This window comes from Diplotaxodon limnothrissa, linkage group LG7 (assembly GCF_057381915.1).
Source record: "Diplotaxodon limnothrissa isolate DT_005_m linkage group LG7, D_limnothrissa_male_GT1.1, whole genome shotgun sequence".
Taxonomy (NCBI): Eukaryota; Metazoa; Chordata; class Actinopteri; order Cichliformes; family Cichlidae; genus Diplotaxodon; species Diplotaxodon limnothrissa.
Window position 1 is genome coordinate 47,863,200 of NC_140602.1, and position 23,349 is coordinate 47,886,548.

General features: G+C 39.0%; 2 protein-coding genes across 3 annotated transcripts; one reads left to right on the forward strand and one right to left on the reverse strand.

Annotated features, from left to right (window-relative positions):
* Positions 1 to 217: 217 nt before the first annotated feature.
* Positions 218 to 6,944, reverse strand: coq4 (coenzyme Q4 homolog (S. cerevisiae)). Of its 2 annotated transcripts, none has more exons than XM_085358300.1 (7): positions 6,874 to 6,944; positions 5,189 to 5,341; positions 4,078 to 4,174; positions 2,977 to 3,079; positions 2,730 to 2,859; positions 2,148 to 2,241; positions 218 to 597 (listed from the first exon to the last, which is right to left on the reverse strand). In XM_085358300.1, the coding sequence occupies exons 1-7, from the start codon at positions 6,935 to 6,937 to the stop codon at positions 420 to 422; spliced, it is 819 nt and encodes a 272-aa protein (XP_085214426.1). In that variant the 5' UTR covers positions 6,938 to 6,944; the 3' UTR covers positions 218 to 419. The 2 variants fall into 2 exon arrangements, with proteins under 2 accessions (XP_085214426.1, XP_085214425.1); XM_085358299.1 differs by having other exon boundaries at positions 5,189 to 5,344.
* A 595-nt stretch (positions 6,945 to 7,539) lies between these two features.
* traf2b (Tnf receptor-associated factor 2b) lies at positions 7,540 to 19,386 on the forward strand. The gene is made up of 11 exons (XM_085359793.1): positions 7,540 to 7,611; positions 11,539 to 11,741; positions 12,821 to 12,899; positions 13,165 to 13,263; positions 15,150 to 15,311; positions 15,418 to 15,492; positions 15,646 to 15,720; positions 17,107 to 17,319; positions 17,425 to 17,728; positions 17,968 to 18,116; positions 18,204 to 19,386. The coding sequence occupies exons 2-11, from the start codon at positions 11,566 to 11,568 to the stop codon at positions 18,420 to 18,422; spliced, it is 1,551 nt and encodes a 516-aa protein (XP_085215919.1). The 5' UTR covers positions 7,540 to 7,611; positions 11,539 to 11,565; the 3' UTR covers positions 18,423 to 19,386.
* Positions 19,387 to 23,349: the final 3,963 nt, after the last annotated feature.

The window sequence follows — 23,349 nt, forward strand, 5'->3', positions numbered from 1 at the left end:
GATATTTTGTGTAAATACATCTTTCTGTAAAAGTACCACAAATCCAACTTAAACACTGTGATGTATTTCACTGTATCCAATGAACTCTGCCACATGCACACAATAGAAAACACAGTGGCTGAGGTTACAACTTCTGAGCAAAAAGTAATATTAGTGTCAAAAAATAAGCCTGTTTTAATAACTACAACAACTTTAATAATTCTAGTTACATGGCAGAATCAGACACAAATAAAAGCGTCTCATCAGCTGAGATCATCTTCCGTTAAAACCAGAAAAACAGGAAAGGAGATTTTTCAAATCTTTGCAGAGGGAAATTCTCCCTTCCCCCCAGCATTACAAATTTCCACAGAATCTTTTACATATTTCTGGTTTAGTCTCTTGTAGAGCAATTTCCAGAACATTCATTATGTTTTCCCTCTTCAGGTCTTCTTCTTAGCCTTTGGTATGACAGGAGGTGGCTCGATGTTGAGCTCTCGCCGGAGGTCCTCGAGGCTCTGCTCCCAGCGCCTCTCGTAGAAGATGCTGAGGACGCAGCGAGCACACCGTCCGTTCTGGAGAGCCCACGGGCCCAAAGATGTAAAGAGTGACTGTAAACGACTGGGAGAAGGAGGAAGAAGGAAGATGAGAGCGTCATATAACAATAATGAGGAAACCTGGCCAATAAACAACAAAGTCCCCTGATACTGAGGAAGTTCACAGGTATTAAATGAGGAAGACTTTATGATTTGCAGGAAAACAGCCCACATACATTTCATCATCCCACACCCACGCACAATTTAGTCACTTACAGGATTTTACTGCTTCCAGATGTTTTATTTTGGACTTTTTACACTGTATCCACTAAATCTGAGTACAAAAGGACTTCTGATCATCTCGATTAGTTTCTCCATTGTGCTGAACTGAAAGTGAAGAACTGTTATAAAGACGAGGCGGTCATTCGGTGATGACAGTAAATGCAAGTTTGGCTTCTGGGTAACTGAGATGGTTTATTGCTTTTTATTTCAAGAAACAATGACACGTCAAATACTCCAGAAATGGACTTAAATGGATTTACATACACTACATTGCCAAAAGTATTCACTCGTCTACTTTCACAAGCATATGAATTTGAGTAACATCCCATTCTTAATCCATGGGGTTTAACATATTGGCCCACCCTTTGCACCTATAACAGCAGAGTGCATGCTTAGGTACTTGATTTTATTCACCTGCTGCCATGGAAGTGATCAGAACACCTGAAAATGATTTGGATTTGGGAGTGAACACTTTTGTCTACAATCTAACATTCACTTCCATCTCCACTTGGAGAGTGGTCCGGGTTTTCACTTCTCCCTCTGGCTCCCTTTTTATTCTCATATTTCACGAGAACAACTGATTACAACATTGAATTCCTTCCTGTTGAGCTTGCTGTTCCCCTTTTAGAACAATATTTATCTGATCTTTAATAGCTGGATTTCTTTCTCTCTCTCTTTTTTTTTTAAGCTAGATTTCTGTTGCACTCTTCCCCTCTTGCTGAGGCAGCTCTGATTTCATTTCCTTTAATATGAAAGCCATCCACAGAGCGCATCGATGTTCATGTTGAAGTTCCAGTTAAATATAAATTCTTTAGCCTTTAATGTGACCGATTTGTTATTAAATAGTAATGGATGTAGAGCACAGCTTTATATTTGTATCATTAGTTATTATTAATCTCTGGCTTTCTTCGGTGTGTCATTCCTAACTGAAAGCAGCAGATGCCTGGTTCTCCTGGAGGTTTACTTCTGTTAAAAGGGAGTTTTTCTTTCATCCTGTTAGTCATTGGTGGGAAATCTTGTTGTTTTTTTCTCTGTGTTATTGTAGGGTCTTTACCTTAAAACATAAAGCACACTGAGGTGACTGTTGTTCTGATTTGGCGCTTTATAAATGAAACTGAATTGAATCGAAATACTGCATTAAAATGGAGAATCCTGGCATCAGAGCTCCACTGATGATGTCACATTTTTTCATAAGCTGCACAAAAATGTAATCATATAAGGAGTTTAGTTCTAAACTCAACATTATTGCTGCTTTTTGAAACAGACGTCAGCCTGTAATCAGACTCAACCTAGCACTTACAGAAATTTCAGCAAGTCAGTCAAACTGTAACTCTCCTGTTATCCCAACTATACCTTGCATTTAGCCGTAGTGGCCCTAGCACAGCTCCAAGAGCACACATGGGAAGCCCGGTCTGAGTAGCTTCAAACCATTTCACAGCGACTTCACCTGAACGGAAGACACAGAAAAGGACACAAACATGGAAATTAAAGATTAAATTAGGAGAAAGAAAAGGAGAAGTTGTCAGCCAACAGTGTATTAAAATAACTTCTGTGTGAACCCTATTTCTCAGAGTTTTTGGCAGGTTTATTCTGATATAGAATTGGTCAAATAGGAGATGCCTGCAAAACTGAAAACTCAGGTCAACACTTTATATCAAATGGACTTAAAATGTATGTTTAGAGATTTGTAGGTTTGTAGAGACAACTGGATGAGAAAACTTGGGAGCGAAGAAATGAAGTTCAAATCTTTTTGCTGTAAAACTGGAAACATTTGTTCAGGCATGCACAGAATAACTCTCACTGACATACAATTAGGTATGCACTATATAAAGACAATGCGTGGCTTGGCTGTGAAGTTTCTATAAATAAACCTTTACTTTGATAAAAGTAAATGTCAGAAAATAGCATTTTCAGATTACACAGAACTCGACTCACCCAGCATGTTAGTGGGCATGCCCAGTAAGGTGTGCAGCAAGTCGTGGACCTCTCTGTATCTCTGCATGACATAAGCTAGCTCCTCGTTGTCCACGAACTTCACGTCTGCTCTTGAGTCAGGAGTCACATCCTGAGGGAAAAATTAAAAAACGGAAGAAGGAAGGAAGCGTGTTTATACCAAACAATAAGTGTTTACAAATGCACAAAAAAACAAGTATATATGCACATCACATCAGCAAATACTCACATTGTCCTCCAGAAATCTGAGGTATTCCCTCCCAAAGGAGCCGTCAGGCAGCGAAGCCATCTTTGTCAGATCGAGCGTAGACAGCCGGATCCTCGGCCTTTCTCTGCAAGATCAAATCAAATAAGAATAAAGCGCAACACTAATTCCAAAAAAGCTGTGATGCTGTGTAAACTATAAATAAAAACTAATGCAATGCAAGCTTAACCATATAGAATGTTTAAACTGTGAAAAACTGAAACCAGCTGCTGGACTTTTGGATTCCAGCTGCTCAGCAGTCCTGGGTCTTCTTTGTCATATTTTCACTTTAGCATCGTCTTGCTTTCAGGCCTTCCCTGAAAAAGACATCATCTGGATGGGAGCGTATATTGCTCTAAAATCTGTATATACCTTTCAGTTGCTTGATGTTACCTCTCCAGATGTGCACTGTTGCACTCCCATACCATTAGAGAGAGATGCAGGCGCTGATAACAAATTGAATAGTCGCTCTCCTCTTTAGTCTTGCAGCATCCATGTTTTCGCCCCAAAGATTCTAAATTTGGATTTTTCTGACTACAGAACTGTCTTTGTCTTTGCCTCGATCCACTTTAAATGGATAGCTTAGAGAAGACAGCAGGGTTCCTGCCAGGGTCCAAAAACACCAGAAATGTAGTACTAATTTTGGCCTTGCCTATGTGCACAGAGATTTCTCCAGATTCTCCAACTAAACTGTTGATGATGAGCAACTCAAAGTTTTCACAATTTTACACTGAGGAACATTAATTCTGAAACTGTTCAATGACTTGTAGATGCAGTTTTCTGCAGACTGATGAACCTCTGACCATCTTTACTTCTGAGGAATGCTGCTTCTTAAAGATGCTCTTTTTATACCCAGTCAGGTTCCTGCCATCAAATTATAAAAATGATACATTTTCTCTGTTTAAACATTTAATTTGTTGTCTATGTTCTATTGTGAATAAACTACGGGTTTATCAGATTTGCACATCACACCATTGTGGTGTTTTTTTTTTTTTACATTTTAAACAGCGTCCTTCGAAGACAGGACACATATTTTTAATGTGCCCGAAGCAGAAAGCACTATGACGTTCTGCCACACTGACTCACGTTAGGACAGCGTAGCCTTCAGGGTCATTTCTCATCCTGTCCCTGAGCTTTATGAGTGCTAGGTGTCCCGTTGTCTCCCCCAGGACTGCAACCATGTCTGTAAAGTACCCAGAGTTTCATGAAATCCAAGGGCACCGAGTTCAACATCATGACAGTACAGTGAAAAGTTGACGATATTTTTATTTACAGTAAAGAAACCATGTGTTAATTCTAAACAGGTCACTACTGTTTACTCATCATGGAAGCAATACTCAGAAACTTCACAAACTTTTAATCAGTCTGCTTTAAAGACGGAGCTGGGAAAGACCTCTGTGCCTGTGAAAAATGCATTTTTAAAAAAAAATCCATTTATTTATCAATTTATTTTTGGACATGAATCGATACTAAGCAGTGGATGTCATGAGAAACCTCACTAAATGTCAGCTGACAGGTGTTATGACTCTGTTCCTTCATTGGAGTTTCAGGGTAACTAATATGTGGCTGTAATTTGTATTTAGTCTCATTTTTGTTTCCAAGACATTTTAAGTCACGTACTAAAGGTCTCCAGAGAATAAGCCCTTGAGGATGAATACAAAACGCTTTATCAGTACATGGGAAAAGAAACTAATCAGTGGTATCATTTCTGAAAAATGGAAAACAATCCCACAATCTGAAGCCACATCAAGGTCAGACTTGTTCACATCCCTATCAGTTGGAGACTGGCTGACATCAGTTTTACCAAGAAGCCTGAATTCCTCAAAGTAGCAAAATACCAAAAATACACAGCTTTTTTTATTCTTACATATTTTGTGCTACTTTGTTCTTTTTTGGAGATCGAGAAGACAGTTTGTACAGTGAAAACACTGGCTCAAAAAATACATGTAAATTAAGGTTAGGCTCCGATCTCTGTGATTCAGACACAAAGGCAAAAAAGTTCAAATGTAAATTTTGGCACTAAATTTTATACAGTTAACTCCAAAGCCCCTCAACCCAAAAACAGCTGTGCTTTAAGGTTTATAACTGACCTTGTAAACAGCACTTTGATTAAACATCCTCATCTTAACCGATTTATAGTCCCTAACACACAGAAAGAAAATCAGTGCACACGGAAATGCTCACGTGAGTGTCTCACCATGTCTGTAGGGGTTTTGCAGTGCCGCCACACCTGACCCAATGGACAAGAGAGCTTTTTGAACGGTGGTGGTGGGAATATGTCCAGGGTACAGTCCATCGTAGTGGATGTTTGCAAACTCAGTGCTGCTGCTGTGCAGCTGCTGAACACAAACTACTACGGAAAAGATGGAGTGGTATTAAATGCTGCACTATTCTATAGAGACATATTTATTCTATTGCTGTTATAACAAAAAACAACTAAACCGATTATTGATAGTGGAGTGTCCAAATACCAAAACCTTTATGGCAGGATAAACCATTCAGATCATTTATTTGTAGTAACAGACTGCACTGCACATCAAAGTTATTAGAGTTAACTAAAACTAGAGGGGAAAAAAGAAAAAAGTTTTAATTAATTAAATTTAAAATAAAAACTAGACTTTTGAAACAGATTAAAACTAAATTAAATGACTTTTTTGAACCTGGAAAACTGACTAAAATTACATTTAAATAAATACAGAGGAAATATCCTCAGTAACTATCTGTTAGTATGGCAAATATTTTATAATAGCTTGGCTGATGAGGCATTGATGGATATGTGTATTGAGACTCTGGATGTCTTGAACAATGTGAATCAACTGCTTTCAAAAGATGTTTTTTTTTTACTTAATTTTTATTAACACTTAAAAAATTAGTCATTCATTGTTATATTACAGTTGTCACATTTACAGTTATGGCGGCAGAATATAGCATTCACAAAATTACTTTTCTATAATAATAATAATAATGCTTAAATATAAATAAATCTAAAAATGAAAATTATAAATAGATAGATGAAGCTAATGTGTTTCTCTCCCTTCATTGTTCAAATAATGCAAAAATAGGTCTCCGTCTCCTCATAAACAAGTCTTTTCGAGATATGTTCCATTAGTTAGAGTTCCCAAATTCTAACTGCAACCACATATGATATGATGGAGGGTTGTGTTTCAGCCATCAGACGAGTTTTTATTGTAATACCTGCACTGATTTTCCTAAAGCTTTCCTCTAATGTGTGGCCTCAATGTAACAAAGATTATAGGGACTAAAAGTAACACTGAAACCTGTAAAATTAAGTATTTTCAAGCAATAAAACCTACCTGAACTTAAAGTGAAAAACTGATTGACGTAAGTGATAAAATCAAAAACTAAAACACAAAACAATAATGACAACAATGTTGGCTCCTTCTGAGAGAAGAAAGCCACAGTCCTGTCTTGTGTATGTGTTTTGGCAGAAACGTGTGCTTAATTTACGTCACATTTTGAGTCTGTACACGCCATGAATGATCTGCATGAGCTACAAGAGCATAGATAGCTCCATAAACACATGGGACACAAAGCTGGAGAACACTTTGATTTATATGAATTATAAATCACTGACATTCAGCACTGTTTGATGACGTGTCAAAAGATCATCCCAGTGTAGTGTATGTGTTGTTCGCCTGCTACAACGTTTTCTTTAAGAGTGATTCGGTAAACAATGATGAACATTTCCCTGACGTTAAGCTAACAGTTGGTTGACATACTGCTAAGTAACGCGTAGCCCTGTGCCTGGTGTATGCTGACAGCAAGGCTCCCACACTACTTCTTTCCTTTATCAACTTACCACCAGGTTTATTTTTAAGAACACTAAGCTGTAACACAGAGGACACCTGCTTAAACTCGTACCTTTAGAAACTGTAAAACAGTGTCGCCGCCGGTTGATCCATCGGAAGGGTATCAGCGGCCACATTCTTTTGCGGTAGTACGCATGCGTGAGTGGAGCACTTGTTTTCGGCTTCGGAGCAGCCCAAACTACGTTGAGAGGGGTGGCTTTGGGCTTTCATATAAAAACCCAGCCGTTACTGCGCCCTCGCTAACAGCAGCTTAAAACTAAGTGCACTTAGTGACACACCCGTCCGTGAATTATGATAAAGAGCGAGTTCTAAGTTGAGTTGCGTTTTCCCCTCGTTGAGAAACACAGGCCAGACTCCAAGGTTAGTCAGTTTGCATGCTGTGAATCCCTTCCTATAACTCACTAGCAATTATCTGTCTGAGTAGGTAAACGTATAAGTCGTAAAAGCAAACACACTTTAATGTTAGCTGTTTGAAGTTCGCAGGTGCTCATTAAAATAATTAAAGTGTTTTTTACGTGCCAAAGTACACAATTGCTTAATAAAAGCAATAGCCCAAACTCTAAAATAATATTTAAAATATTACAGGAGCTAATCTAGTAAAATAGATGTTAAACAGCCTACATCACAGTGGCTAAGCTCTCTGTAAGCTCTCTGCTACTGAACGCGCTGGCCGGGTTTATATACCGTAGTTTCCGATGCTTACGTGTTAAGGGTGTAGCTAAGTTACGAGGTGAAATAGTGTCCGTGGTGGTGACGACTGTAAGATCCACTGACAGTCTTTGCGAACTCGGTGAGTAAACATTCAGGTTTGGGCTTTTGTATGAGAAAGGGTCTGAAGCACCCTGCATTTTCACACTGAACTCGCAGAAGTTCAGCGTTAACACGCAGGGCAACATGGCGAGCTGAGAGGACGAGTCTCCCCAGGAAGAGGATGTTTTTTAGGCTTTGAGCAACGCTGGGTGTAGCTTTAAAGAGCAGCTGTGGTTATTTGTCTGAGACAGAAGCTGAAATGTTGAGACTGAAATTTTGTATTCTTTTTGTTGTTGTTGTTGTTGTTGCTTTATTTCGTTGTTGCTGGCTGTGTTGTTCGTTTCACAGAAAAGTTTATGCTGCTGTACATGACAAAGGTCACTTTTCAAGGTTTAGCTGTACGTAGGCCTCGTGTGTTACCTTTTATATAACTTAAATTCTTGTTTCTGATATTTCAATGCACAGTGTTTCATTGTGTGTTTCTCTGACAATTATGACTAGTTTCCACGCGATCCAGTGATCGCGCTGAATTGATGTTGTAATTACAACATTATCCAAACACGAGCTTGCACGCCTTTTCGCTCACAGCAGGTTGCCGCAGCTTTTCAGTTAAGTTTTGTAAGAATGAAGTTAGGCTTGAACTTCTTACGCAATACCAGTAACAGAAAAGTTACTCATGATTTAATGTGAATGGGGTGAGTGGCAGAATTGAATTGCGTTCAAATAAATACACGCGGGAAGAAAGAGCTTCCAAAGAAAAGCAGCGTTTCCTGCCTTAATATGAAATTATTAACAGTGTATTCAAATCATATATTACTATATGTTCTAATTCAGGGTGAGATAAGTAAAACTCTAAAAATAAAGGTTCAACAGAAATCTAGATTTAAAACAAACATATACAAACAAGATGCCAAAGTATTTCATTTTGTTAGAAATTTCTAAGATTTAAGTAACAGTTAAGAGGTTAAATTTATGTGAAGCACAGTTATAAATAAAAATGAAATGAAACTCTAAAAGCTGGATCTTTAGACAGTAAGCTGATCTTGGCTGTAATGTGATTCATCTAAAAAAAATTCTTGTAGATGAGTTTGTAGGAAGGACACAAAGCTTCTTATTTTTTTTAGCTATGGGTATTTGGATTTACATATATTATGTTTATTTATTTATTGAGTGATGTATTGGAGTTGGATTAACTATTTCCAGTTTCAGTGTTAATACTCCCACTGAAATTAAAACATAGGGGTTTTCCTTGCATCTATCTTTTGATTCAACATCCACTTTCTGTGTGGTCTTACTTCCCCCCATGAAAGTTAGTTGCTTTGTTTGAAAAGGATCTAAATTGGTCTAAGGAAAAATCCACTGAAAACACGATTCAGATATGTTCTGCTTGGAGACCACGTCTGCAAAAAGTTCATTGAAAACTCGTGACCATCAGGAGTGGTGCTGTTTTGTAGACACAATTTGGAATTTACCACTTTATTTCTTTGTGGGGAAAAACCTGAGCTGTTTTGTTGGAATTGCATACACCATTCACATTTAGTTAAACATTAACATTTACTTTATGGGTGTTGTTCTGTTCACCTTAGCACCTGCTTTGACTTAAGAACATAAATGGTTGAATGGTGAGACAGCACTGTTAAGCTGTGTGGCTTTTGCCACATATTACCTTAAGCCTACAAACACCACAAACTTAAACAACCATATTTTCAAGTTTGTGACATGCAAAGGTGCACTTTGTCCACATTCCTTGCAGTTTTCTTTGACATGCAGGCGTGTATTATATATAATTTATACACCTGTAAAACCCACTTACACATGCAGTGGAAATATATGAAATATATCAGTAAGGAAATATATCAGTAAGAGTTGTCATCTGCTGGTTATGGGAAAAACAAACACTAGACATTCCCCACACATTTTTTCATAAGGGAATTTTTATATATATATATATATATATATATATATATATATATATATAAATAAATTTAAAAAATTGCATAATACCGACAGAATAAACATTTACAGAAATTTGTGACAGAAGGGATATTTGCAAAGACAAAATAAGCCCTGGTGCTGTTCTTTATGCAGTGGGTGAAATAGCTGCCACTATATGCGGTGATTTTAGTCTGAGGTAGACAAATGTAGGAAGCGTGAGGTGAACTGTGCCAGATTATTACTGGCAGTGATAAGTGATTAGGAAGCAGACAGTGCATAATATTCTGGTGTCTGTGAACCAGGTGGGGTGAGTTTTCTGCCAGTTGGGCATTTTCTTTATTCACTTTTTTCTTCACAGATTTCAGTCTAAAATGATTTCCTACCATAAAGTACTTTAATGGAAGAATGATTTTAAACAGTTAGAATTAGTGAGGGAAGATATTGTTTAAATGTAAATGTAAAAAATATGTTTACCATCTTCTGATTGCCAGAATATAACTCTTGATAATTTCTAAGACATACTGAACACAGTTAAAGGAGGTATTTTAACCAAAGACCATGAGGGTTTCCTAAATTTGGTGCCTTAATTTAACCAGGTATAAAATAATATTGTGTGTGTGTGTGTGTGTGTGTGTGTGTGTGTGTGTGTGTGTGTGTGTGTGTGTGTGTGTGTGTGTGTGTGTGTGTGTGTGTGTGTGGAGAGAGGGTGCTGGCAAACCTTTTCCACTTGTAGAATATATATTCAAAAAGGAGCTTCAAGTTAATGCATTTAAAAATTGAATTCATGTAAAGCCCAGATATTGATTGGACATTTTTGCTGGACATTATATTTTAAAATGCAAAGATATTACATGTTGAACAGAATTTAGTTTTGTTTTAAAGTTGAGCTGATTGTGAATTTGATGCCAGCAACATGGTTTGAAAAAGTCAAGACACAAATTGTGTAATCTGGTGAAGCATCAAACATCTAATTGGGGTAATTGGGAAAACAGGCAGCAGTGTAATTGGGTCTTAGTCTTTTAACACGGTTAATGGTAACTTTGACTTAAGTAGCTAATGTTAAAACGATTTTTAAAAGGGTCTGCGTCTTTCTCGTCCTTTAATTTATGCCACTGTGTTTCACTGTACCTTCAGTACCCGCTATTACTTAGTTAAACTTACTCAAATTGAGCACATGGTGGAGCTGTGGCCAGCACCCCTATAAGTGCCATTCCTGTAAGAAACCGTGACTTAAGTGATCTTTTAGTGTTAACGCTTTAAAGCGAGCTTGAAACTGAAACAAAGGTAACAGAAACTATTTGTGGAGGGTGAGAAATGTTGACAGCATTGCAGGAAAAGTATTTAAAGGAAAGACCCAAAATACATGTGCTATGCTGTCTGATGCCTGGCATCATCATCATCGTTTCTGTGAAGTACAAAAGATATCAGCAAAGCTCGTGTAAATGCTGTGTTTGCATTTCACACCGCATTAAAGTGAGAAATATTTCACTAGTATTTCTCAGTAGAAAGATGCTTATCTGATTATTATCTGGAAATGCTGTACAACAAAACCAAGTTCTACAGTTTAAAGTTACTCAGCTCTTTGTAAGCAGGGGATTTTTTTTAAACGGGTTTAGATACGTGTTTAAATAGATTAGGTTGTATATCCTGATGCTGCTTCTCTCACAGCTATGTTTATCCCACCAATCACAAGACTTTTTCTGATAACTCAAAAAGAAAAAGTACCTATGTCTTCAAGTCATTTGACTTGCTGATCTTGTTTCAGCCGTTGCAGTGTTAAGCAGGGTTTTCCATATTTTTGAATATTATTACCATGCTTTTCTTTTTTTGTGTGGCATTGCTGGCTGTGCCAAGACTTACACAGTAGCGTGGACAAATATTTCCTCGAGGGTCACACAGATTCTCATGGTGATCTTTTAAATAGTTAAGCTTGCCAGCGGGTAATTCACTGCTAGTTTGAGTTTATATTCCATCTTTGCAGTTAGTTCCTGCCTGGTTGTTGACAGCTGTTTCTCTGTGTTCTCATTAACAGGATATAGCACCAGATTGATGGAGAAGAATGGCCCGTATTTCTTTGGACTGTCCCAACTCTTTACCAGGGATTCCCCTCAGTGTCCTGTCAGTGCCCATGGAAAATAAATATAAATGTCAGCAATGTCTCCAGGTCCTGAGGAAGCCTGTCCAGGCTCAGTGCGGCCACCGCTTCTGTGTACACTGCTTCAAGCAGCTCACCAGGTAGACCGGAGGTCCTTAGACCAAACTGCTTACCCCGCACCTAATGTTTCCTGTCTTACTGGACATGCTTCAGCACACCCTTTCCTCATCTTTCCTCAACTCTGGGAGTTTTGTCCAGACAAGATCAGTTATTAATGCAGACTCATGCCCCACATGATGGACCTGTCATACTGATGTTTGTGAATCACAAGGATGTGGTGTTGCTGATTCATTCTAAAGGTCTTCTTTCTAAAACCTCCTTTCTGAGTCATTCACACACTTGTGGATTGTTAATGCATGAGGTGTATTTGTAATGAATACCCAATCCAGTGTTTTCATTGCCTTATGTATTCAAATTCATTACAGAGTAATCGTAAAGAATATTAACAAAAACTAATACATGAGGAAAAACGCTGGATTTGTATTGAATATTCACTACAAGTACAAAGAGGTGTCACACCAACGTATTTGTAACGAGTATTTGTGATGTGTATTCGTTACAGATACATACATGGATACACTAATTCATTTCTAGTTGATGTCCGTTTCAGTTATGTGTTATCTAATGTTTAATGAAAGTATAATTAAACAAAATGTGACAGAAAATGTGGAATTTTACCTTTTTTTTTTTTTTTTTAAACCGGCAGACTCTTTGTTAATTCCCCAAACATTTAAACAACAGTAACACAAGTGATTGTGAAATGTGTGGATTTCGCATGTGATTTGTCCGAGTGCTTTTATTTGTTTCAAAATAACCAGATCATGTACGTTATAAATTCACCATGTGATGTGTCGCACCCACACGTGCCCTTTGTTTATGCTTGTGTGTGTGTTTTGGTTATTCATTTAATCGCCTTCAAACTTGCTAAAGCAACTTTTTTTTGTTTTTAGTTCTTTTTTTTTTTCTTCTTGTCCCACTGATATGATGCTTACAAGCTTCTTTTCATTTCCCTTGTATTGATTAAACGTTCCTCTGCTCGAGCTGTGATCCACACTGGTCAGCAGTTGCTGCAGTTTTGGATCAGCAGGAAATTGTTGCTGATTGTTGGCGTCGAGCCGCTGCTTTTACAGTAAAGTCACAAACCTGTCTTGTTTGGTAGTTCTGGCCCAAAGCCATGTGAAGCCTGCCGTCAAGAGGAGATATACGAGGAACCCATTTCCATTCTAAACAGCAGTGAGGTAAGCCTTTATATGTATTCAGGTTTCAAACCCACTGTCTTTGTTATGCTAGGAGTAGTCAGCATGTGATTACTGCCCTTTAGAGGAAAAAATATGACTGCAATCTGGCGGGGGTTTCCCTAACCACACAATGCATCAATGCATCCTACTCTTGTCTGCTTTCTTTTAAGAGCATTGAAGGCTTTATGAGTTCACTGATCTCTTTGTTTTTGCCCCCCCCCCCCCCCCCCCCCCCCCCCCCCCCCCCCACACACACACCTCACAGGCTTTCCCAGACAATGCAGCAGGCCGAGAAATAGCAAGCCTGCCAGCCAGGTGTTTGAACCAGGGCTGTAACTGGACTGGATCTATTAAAGAGTATGAGGTAAAGTATGAAATCTGTCTTTTCCTGTGGCATGGGCATTGCTGCCTTTTACCTGGGTGTAGGTTTACACTACCAAAAAAGAGCCTTGTCAGTATTTATTAATCTACGTGAGAGGGTAATCTGACCTGTGTTCCCTGAAAAAAGCTCAGCTTTCATAGCACGCTCTGTACTATGTGCTGCGTTGCTGCAAACAGGAAGTGAAACTTAACAGGCGGCTGGAAAGTCCCAGCCTCTCCTCATTTATCAACAAAAGCTCAGTGGAAAGTACCAGAATGGAACAACCCTGTTGAGCTTAGCGTGACTGGGTTACTGACCATTAAACTATAGAGCTGTTAAGGAAACTGCTTGTATTCATTCAGTTTAGCAGAAACCCAGATTTCATTGAACACAGACTGGAGTTTGTAAAAATGCATGAAAGACACGTGAAGTAAATAAAGCTGGTTAGTGTGTGTGCGACTGAGCCTTGTGTGTGTGTGTCTGTCTGCAGCTGTGTTTCTACTGTAAGCATCAGTTTTAGATGAGCTACGTAGTTTGTGTAGTAAGCAGATGGCACCATGATGCTTACACTGTGAAAAGGATGTTTACAACAATTCTTGTCTGTTTGTGGTTTTAACTAAGCGTACCAGTGTGACCTAATCTACATCACTTTGTGAGTGTGCATGTATGTGCGCGTGTGTGTGTTTTTCACCTGGGAAATGTTAAAATGATATGCTGTTTAAATGAAAACGCTAGGCGAATGTGTGGGATTTGCACGGATTGGAAATGGAATCCCAAGCACTAGCACGCAGATGAATCTTCCTCTTATTAAAAAAACAATAAAAAAGAAGACACCAAAAGATCAAAACATGCCAACCTCTTATTGTTGCTTCGCAAACTATTATGCTGTGTGATACACCCACTTTGCATATATTTTTGGCCTGGTATCTTAGTCACTGTCACTGTGTGGGAAAAGCTACAAATTGCTAGTCGCACACACCCATAGCGAGGCCTTCTGAAGCTGGGGAAAAAATAGTCACATCAAGGCGTTGGAGTGTTGTGCCGAGGACAGGGATGAGATTAGGAATCTTCTAAATGTGAGTCATTTTTATTGACGCGATCCGGTTCAAGATTTTTGAGCGTAGCAAGTCTGGAAAGTCAGCAGTCAAAGCGAAAAACCGGCTAACGTACCTGAGCTTCTGCTTCTGGGTCTGCAGCGTGCCTTTGGTAGTCATTCTGAAAGACTGCAACTTCCCTGTTGATTAACCCCACCTTAAGCTCCACCCCGTCTGCGTGATTCCCGGTATTTTTAAATGGTGAATACACAGCTTTAAATATATTTCTTTAATTATTCTACTTCCCCTTTTATCTTCTCTTCATTATAATTCTATTTCTATGGTACATTTTCATCCCTTTTTTTTCCTATCAGATGTTTGTGGAGCTCGCTTTTTGTTTAAATTTCGTTTGCTTAGCATGTCATTCGAAAGTAAGAAAAGTGCATATAATGGGGGTTGCAATGAAAAACAAGTAAATATCAAAATAATCTTGATCACAATCGTGTGCGCAATCATAGAACCGTAGTTATCTCTTTCATACTCAAATCAGTGTATTGTGCTTTTACTTTCACTTTTTTTGTCAGTTGGAGGTGGGGGTTTTTTTTGTTTTTTTTTTAAAGAACAAAACAAAACAAAAAACACTTGTTTTTCCACATAGAAGCTAAGGATACACCCTGTACCAGAGCAGCTACACCTGCATTTAAACACTTCCTGAAAAGCGGTTATTTATCAGTGATTGGGAAGGGTTTGACCCAACTGTCAGTTTGCTCTTTCACAATGCTGAAAACCTGCTTTACAAGTAACAAACAGGCAGTTCGAAAATAATAACAAATAAAAAATGTCTGTTATTTTCAGGCTCAGCACGAAGGTCGCTGTGAATTCGAGCGGATCCTGTGCGAGGGCTGCCAAACCCTTATCCTTCTCACGGAGAAGGACAGACACAATGAGAGAGAATGCGAGGCAAGAACTCTCAACTGCAAGTACTGCAAAATGACCTTCAACTTCAAAGAGATAAAGGTGGGACATAAAGAGACTACACTAAAATACACTGTTTTTTGTTTTTCTTCTTCTTTGTTGGCATTAATGGACACAAAGTGACGTTCTGCTATACGATGCATTTCAGGCCCATGATGAGATCTGTCTGAAGTTTCCCATGCAATGCAAGGACTGTGGAAAAAAGAAGATACCAAGAGAAAAGGTTAGCGCCGTTACCTTCAATGTAATCTAAGTGGTTTAGGGCAGTCTCCTTATGATACTTAGTTTCTTTTTGACTAGGAGTCCTTCACTTCCACTTTCCTGTTGATGCACTGTTTATAAATGGTCTTTTATCTTTGTTCATTCTGCATTTCAGTTCAATGATCATGTGAAGTCTTGCGCCAAGTCAAAGAGCACGTGTCCATTCAGTGAAGTGGGCTGCAAGTCTATGGTAGGTGCAGTTACATAATCACCAAAACTCCTGTCTTATGTTTTATCGTAGAGGGTTGACCAGTGTGATCGAACTCATTTTTCTCATTTCGATGCTTATTTGTGGTTTAATAAGGAGTCTAAATGTATGTCCTGTACAGTAAGGTAGTAATGTGGCTTATACTTTTCCTGTTGTAAGTAAATTATGAAGTTGAAATCAGATGAAGGAGCTGGCCTGGCTAAAGTCACAGCATCACTGTTTGGTGTTTTTACTGTTCTGTTTTACATCAACATAAGATATGAGTGGCTGCTTTGTGCCTGATGTATGCCGTGAATCTGTGTAGAGCGTATGATGTAGCCTACGTAAGCGGCACACGCTGTTTCCAGTATTTATACCTGTGCAGACTGTGTAGTTATACTGATTATAGGGTTTCAGGAGCGTAGATTTAACACAGAAGTCTAAAACCACTGTTAGAGGTTTAACTTCCAAAAGAGCCAGGGAGTTTCCAACTAAACAAGGCTAATCATCTCCCACCAGCTGCTTTGTATTTGGAGCACAGATAGATGTGAGTTATCTCGTGAAAGCTAGAATATGTTGCACACAGAAAAGATTTCGGCGGGGGTCATTGGATAAATTGGTGTCATTGCAGAGCAGACTTAATGCTATTAAATGCATTTTCTCATCTCCTTCTTCCTAATGTGTTCCCTGAGGTTAGTCACGTGACCCTTTCACATGAGATATTTCGCGCTCTGTGCTTTCGTCAGTAGTTTAAAGTTGGCTGAGCTCAGTTTGGCAAATGTGATGTGATATGATATTATACCCAAGCACCAATGAGAGCTTAGGCACCTTTGAATCAAACTATCGTGGCAGTTAAGGAGGTGTTTGCTCATGCTGCCAGGAAGCCGTCTAAAAGGTTAGATAAGGCTGTTTCTTCAGTTCTTCTAGAAGCAATCAGCACTACTCAGCAGGCATCTTAAAAGGCCTCCAGACACATACTTAGAGCTATTTTAAGCTTTATCTAAATTGGGTTTACTTTCATTGAGCCAACAGAACAAAAGAAGCTGCATGTAAATACTCAAGTGAAACCTGTTTAAAAATATATAAAACATTCCCCGCTCGCCCCCGCTATCCGGTCTATCCTTCAAGCTTGGGTCCTCTACCGGAGGCCTGGGAGCTTGAGGGTCCTGTGCAGTATCTTAACTGTTCCTAGGACTGCACTCTGTGGACAGAGATCTCCGATGTTGTTCCTGGGAACTGCTGGAGCCACTCGCCTAGTTTGGTAGTCACCACACCTAGAGCTAAATTTGTCCTACTGAAGGCACAAACTGGACACCACAGCTCAAAACTAACTGGTTTGACCTTTGTCTCAATAAAACTTAGACGAGCTCTCCCGTGTTTCTGTGTCAGGTAGAGAACGGGAAGCTCTGTGACCACGAGTTCAACAGTACTATGGAGCACTTGCGTCTGCTGCTGCCTCTGGTGCTGTCAGCGACTCGGGCTCGCTCAGAGGGCTCTGGTGCCGGGGAGTGGCAGGAGGACTCCGGAGTGGGCCTGTACAGGGATCCTAATGAGGGAGCCGGGCCCATGACCTCGGTGCAGTCTGTTGACCTGGAAAAAAAAGTGAGTCTCAGCAGGTTTGATGTCGCTTGTAACCACTCTGTTCATTTGGTGAAATGGGAAAGTAATCATTTGTTGCTTCTTCTTTTTTTTTTCTTTCACCAACAGGTGAACGCTTTAGAAAACATCGTGTGCGTCCTGAACCGCGAGGTGGAGCGCAGTTCTGTTACAATGGAAGCATTCGCACACCAACACCGCTTAGACCAAGAGAAGATTGAAAATCTGTCTAACAAAGTCCGACAGCTGGAGAGGACGCTGACCATGAGAGACTTGCAGCTGTCTGAGACCGAACAGCTGATGCGCGAACTCCAGTTCTGCACCTACGACGGAGTATTCGTCTGGAAAATCTCCGACTTCTCGCGCCGAAGGCAGGATGCCGTGGCTGGTCGAGCGCCTGCAATGTTCTCACCAGGTAGGATGGAAAAACATCACGTGTGGTATGCTTTTAGGTGAGAGGGATTTTTCTGTTTTGTTTTGAGGTCATACAGTTCACATGACATTATCTTCTGGCGTGTAGACGGAGGGGAATTCCACGCCGCTACACCCTTGTTGTTCTTCAGGGAGCGTGCATGGCTCTGCTGATTTCACATGATGCTGTTTTAGGCTCCGTTTCCATTTCTGACCCTTCTTTTTTTTGTTTTTTCCACGCAGCTTTTTACTCCAGCAAATATGGCTACAAAATGTGTCTAAGGTTGTATTTGAATGGTGACGGGACGGGCCGGGGAACGCACCTTTCGCTGTTTTTCGTCGTCATGAGGGGAAAGTGCGACGCCCTGCTCAAGTGGCCGTTCAGTCAGAAGGTGGGGAACCATTTTAATACGTTTACGCACGAAACTCTCAATGAGCGGCACGAAACCAACTCCTCTTCTCTTCTTCTTCCCCGCCAGGTGACTCTGATGCTCTTGGATCAGAACAACAGGGAGCACATCATCGATGCTTTCCGACCAGACGTCAGCTCCTCGTCCTTCCAGCGGCCGATCAGTGAGATGAACATCGCCAGCGGCTGCCCACTCTTCTGCCCGCTGGCCAAACTGGCCGGAAAGAGCCCTTACCTCAGAGATGATACAATTTTCATTAAAGCCATTGTAGACCTGACAGGCTTATAAGGGTGTACTGTGGAAGTAACACCAAAAAAACTCTTTGTTTTGTTTTGCTTTGTTTTGTTTTTTTAAAATACAAAAACACAGAAACAAAAATCTAAACCAAATAATGAATCATTTTAATAGTAATATTAATAATAACAGTAATAATAATAATAATAATAATAATTATATATATATATATGACAAAAATACAATGTTATTATCATATAGGTTACTATATTTATATATTATCACATTAAAAGCATCATTAGGATGTCATTACACCTTGAGGGCGTGCGATGTGACATCTGCACTCATTCCGAGGATCCATCTGCAGTGAATCAGTGAATCAGCGGTGAGAGCTGAGAAAAGCTCTCTGAGGAAAAAAGGGTCTGAAGTCATCTGTTATCCTGATGTTACCCTCCTTATATCTGTATTGCATCTTGTAGACGATAATTTATCTCTTATATTATAAGCAGCCTAATATCATAATAGATATAATACACCTTATTTAGCTTTGTGGGAGTGTGTATGTGTGTGTTTTGTTTTTCCCACCACTGTGAGATTATCTCCAGTTACTATTTATTTATGGCTCGAGATAAAGTTAACTAGTTCTAATAAAATGTTTTAGTTTTTACAGGCACATACTTAGACAAATGGGAGATGTGTTTAGTTTTAGCCTGTGTTAGCTCTCATGCAGTATAGGAAAACAACGACCAATGACAACCAAACAAGCACTGATGGAAAGGAATCAAAAATACTAGATTATCAAAGCTCTCGTGTTGATGAGGTCGTGGTGCGTGCACTTGTCACTTAAACGGCTCGATCTGGTAAACATTTTATATCAAATTTTAAATGAATCTAAAGGGGATAAAACGATGATAAAATATGTAGCCTGTTTCAAATAATCCCTTAATACTGTATTACTAAATAATCCTGAAGCATCTACTGTTACACAGAGTAGCAAATATATAAATAAATATATACATGTACACACTTTATTGTATTATGTCAGTGCTACTGCTAACTATAATGCCTGATCAGTTGTACTCATACTGTACTCAATCATATAAAGTTAGTTTTGAATCTTTCACGACTCTGATGACTGGTGATTATTTATAAAGTGTTTTAAAGGATGCTAAAGTACCATTTGACCATAGGTACATTATTAATTTAACCATTTTTTGTGTGTTTCATTTAAGATAAAATTTCACAAAATTCTATTTGATTTTAATTAAAAGTTCATTTAAAGCATAACAATACTATTTCCTTGTTTTATTTTTGTCTTCTTGTTTATGACTTGTTTTTTAATCCTGTTTATACCTAAACATGATTAATTCATTATTAAAAATTAATAATTGTTGGATGTAGCAACGTGAAATGTAGGCACAAGGGTGTAAGCACCACAAATAATTTAAGTCAAACATATCTTGTAAACAAAAAAAAGGTTTTTTTTTTTAACCACATGTTTTCTTATGTCTTTTTTTTTTTTTTTTTCTAAAATAACCACGTGTGAATGTGAAAATCCCCCCCCCCACACACACACACACACACACACAGGAATAACACTACAGGTGATTCCTTTTATGTAAAACTCTGATGCCTTCTCCTAAAACAAACGGATGATGCAAACTAGCAAGGGCGCTAAAGAGAAGAAAAAAAACCCAAGCACCACGCTGCAGTGTCGAAAGCAAAGGAACATAGCTGTGTTTGTTGAGCTGTGTTTGTTGTGAATATAGATGTGGTGTACCTGTTTTTCCTTGCTTCACGTTGTTCTAGGGGAACTCCAGCTATTTCACATATAAAAGGTTTGATATCCAAAGTGCTCGTCAGCCCATTCTGTCGTCAAGGAGGCGCTTTAAATGATGGGAAATGTGTGAACTTTTATTCGTTTTAGGGCAGAGTGTGAACATAAAACCAAGTTTAAGTAGCCTGTTTAGCAAAACATATGCCGGCCTTCCTGCCTTGCAAAGAAACACAAAGCCTGCTTTGGTGAATGCCCAAATCAGCAGAAGCAGTGTGCACAGCTGTCCTGTTGTTGCACCTTTGACTTCTGTGAGGCTCTAATAGAGGTCCAAAGAGTTTCCAATGTAAGTGTATGACAGTTTAATAACAACCTCTTCCACTCAGACCTTGTAGATCTGAAGGTACTGAGCTCACTGAACAAATTCCTAAGAACGAGTGAAATGTTTCACTTGGATTATGAAATTTAAGACCACTCTGCTTCCCAGCAGCCTCAGCAATGCCTTTGTACCTCAGGCTAACATAGGTGAAAACTGAAAATGTTGACTGTGTTAATGTGTAGCATGTCAGTGTGCTGAATTACAAATAAAACCAGAACTGCAACCCCTTTACTTTAACCAGTCCATTTAAACCATGTTTCAGCCACTTTTTAGGTTTCATGTCAGTCACATCAGCTTCACCACACAAAGCATGTTCACCAAAAATGAAACCCCACTAGCATGATAGAAGAACACAAAATGACTCATTATACATGCCAGTGATGGTCTTCACTGAGGCTGTGGAAATGCCTCATCATGGTTGAGATAAATGTGGTTGGAAAGAACCTGCCAGAGGGACGGCGCACGTGTGATCGATGACTACGTGAGGAATGAAAATCTTTCTTCTGAAAGCCCCTGGGTTAGATTCTCAAGTATTTAGATGGTGACGCACTTTCTAATCTAATCTTCAAAGTCAGAGGCTGTGAGGTCACCAGATGATATCACAACAAGTGCAGCTGTGCCATGTTTTTGACCTATTTTTATTTTTTTCGAGCCCCCTTATAACTGAAATTAGTTATTGCCGGTAACTGTTGATCCACTAACCTACACACAGCTATAACTGATACACTTTGGTTGATGCTTCTGTTCTCACCCAGAGTTATCGTGTATCGTTTCTTAGATGGTGACCAAGAGTGAGTGCTAAACAAATGACACAAAACTGAAACCGTACAAAAGTAAAGCCCCTTACTTATCACAAATCCACGGAACTAGAAACTGTTCTAGTTGAAATGTTTTAGAGATGTAGTCTAAAGTAAAGTTGCGACACTTTGCTGTCAAATATCTAAATATACAAAGTGAATTCTAAAAAATCTGCAACACTGTGTGAAATTTAAATAAATACAGAATGCGGTGACTTTGTAAATCTCATTAACTCATTTTTTTTAATTTATCATAGAGCATAAAAAATATTAAATGTTTAAACAGACATTTTATTGTTGCATGAAAAACATGAGCTCATTTTGAATTTGATGGCAACAACATCCCCTCTTCTGTCAACATTGGAAGCGAGCAGACCAGCTACTGGGCTCTTTCTGGTTCTTGTCTGATATACGTAGGATCCTAGTTGTGTAAAAACTGGTGTTGCTCCAAATCATGCAGGACCCTTTATGCATAAAAGATTTCTCCAGTTTTTAGATGATATTATAGATAGGTGATGAAATATTTAAAGACTGTGCTATTTTAATTCTGCTCTTTTCAGTCCCATCACCTCAGATAAAGAAAATCAAAAACCCAGCTGATCAGTCTGCCTTTACAAACATCTGTCAAAAATGAATGAGTCTTTCTAAAGATCATACTGAATTCAAGGGTGATGCTCTAAGGCAACAAGTCGGTGCAATTTCTCCCCTCCTAGATACTCTGCAATTGACTATAAGTCGTGTTACTGAAAAGTGGAAGCATTTAGGAACCACAGCAACTCAACCATGAAGTGGCAGACCACGCAAAGTCAAAGAGCACGGGTCTGCTGAGGACTGAGGTGCAAAAATCACAGAAAAGTCACCAACTCTCTGCTGACTCACTAACTGCAGAGCTCCAAACCTCCTGCGGCATCAGCAGAAGAGTTGTGCGCCGGGGGCTTCAGGGCATGACGCAGCTCCTGTAGGTAATGTGCAAGAAGCCCAGTGCTGTCTGAAAAGGTGGGCAATACAAGTTCAGATGCACAGGATAAAATTATTTCATGAATTACTTAAAAAACAAAAACAAAAAAAAACAACTAAATTTCCCTGCTGTATGGTTCACATATATCATCTTTATCTGTGCTGTAGGTGCTGTATCAAAAATAAAATGTCTAAAAATGTCAAAAATAGAGACAACAGTTACCAGGGATGTACTTTTTTCCCCCCTACATGACTATTAGTAAGCGGCATTGACACTTTGATGGAAAATTTAATTCACACAGAAGCTAAAAATATGCCTGTGTAGTATGTGTCTATTTTTAGATTTGACTCTGATACTGGAGAAAACTCAAACTGCACCAATAGAGCGCTCAGGGTCGATTTCTAAACTTCATTAACTGACAAATACTTGCAAACAGGCAATAACAATAAGGCTAAGCATGCATTGAGCTCTCTTTTCAAAACCTTTAATCAAAAACTGCACAAGAAAGCAACATTTTATTGGCAGAAAAGAATATCAGTCTGACACATGTTCAGTTTTCTGGATTTGCAGGGCATGCGCTTTATTAACGTGGAGGTTTTGAAAAGAACACAAGCTGGAAAAAAATGATCATGAGGAAGCAAACATTGGCAAAACATGACAGTGTGATGAGGAGGAAGTGAAAGGGGAGCTCGGGGGGAAAAAAGGAGAAAGTTTGTGACTTTTTAAACAAATTTAAAAACATGGGGGAAAAAAACAAAACACTGTTCAGTTGAATGAAACCTGCTTGTTCAAGTGTCGGATTCACAGGGGATTCTGAAAAGTCAACAAGTGAAACAGTCGCCCAATCATAATTAAAGCCATGTTTTAAAATCAGTCACGTCCTCTTTATACAGGCATCTGCGTGGAAATGTAAATAAGAAGCCAGTAAAGTACCTTTGTGCTGGTTGAACTGTAGCTGTAACCATGCGTTACTTTTTGTTTTGCTTTGTGTTTACCAGCAAAAGCACCTCAAAGGGGACTTAAAGTATGATGTAAATACCAACAGACATTTCAACACAATTTGTCTTCAGTCC

Bases quoted from the DNA above. Each gene is read 5' to 3' on its own strand.
- coq4 (XM_085358299.1), bottom strand. From the start codon at position 6,937: ATGTGGCCGCTGATACCCTTCCGATGGATCAACCGGCGGCGACACTGT. The intron at 5,345-6,873 runs GTACGAGTTTAA...TCTTTTCCGTAG, and splicing joins CTGTTTTACAGTTTCTAAAG to TAGTTTGTGTTCAGCAGCTG. The intron at 3,080-4,077 runs GTGAGTCAGTGT...TTGATCTTGCAG, and splicing joins GAAGGCTACGCTGTCCTAAC to AGAAAGGCCGAGGATCCGGC.
- traf2b (XM_085359793.1), top strand. From the start codon at position 11,566: ATGGCCCGTATTTCTTTGGACTGTCCCAACTCTTTACCAGGGATTCCC. The intron at 11,742-12,820 runs GTAGACCGGAGG...CTTGTTTGGTAG, and splicing joins TGCTTCAAGCAGCTCACCAG to TTCTGGCCCAAAGCCATGTG. The intron at 12,900-13,164 runs GTAAGCCTTTAT...CACACCTCACAG, and splicing joins CCATTCTAAACAGCAGTGAG to GCTTTCCCAGACAATGCAGC.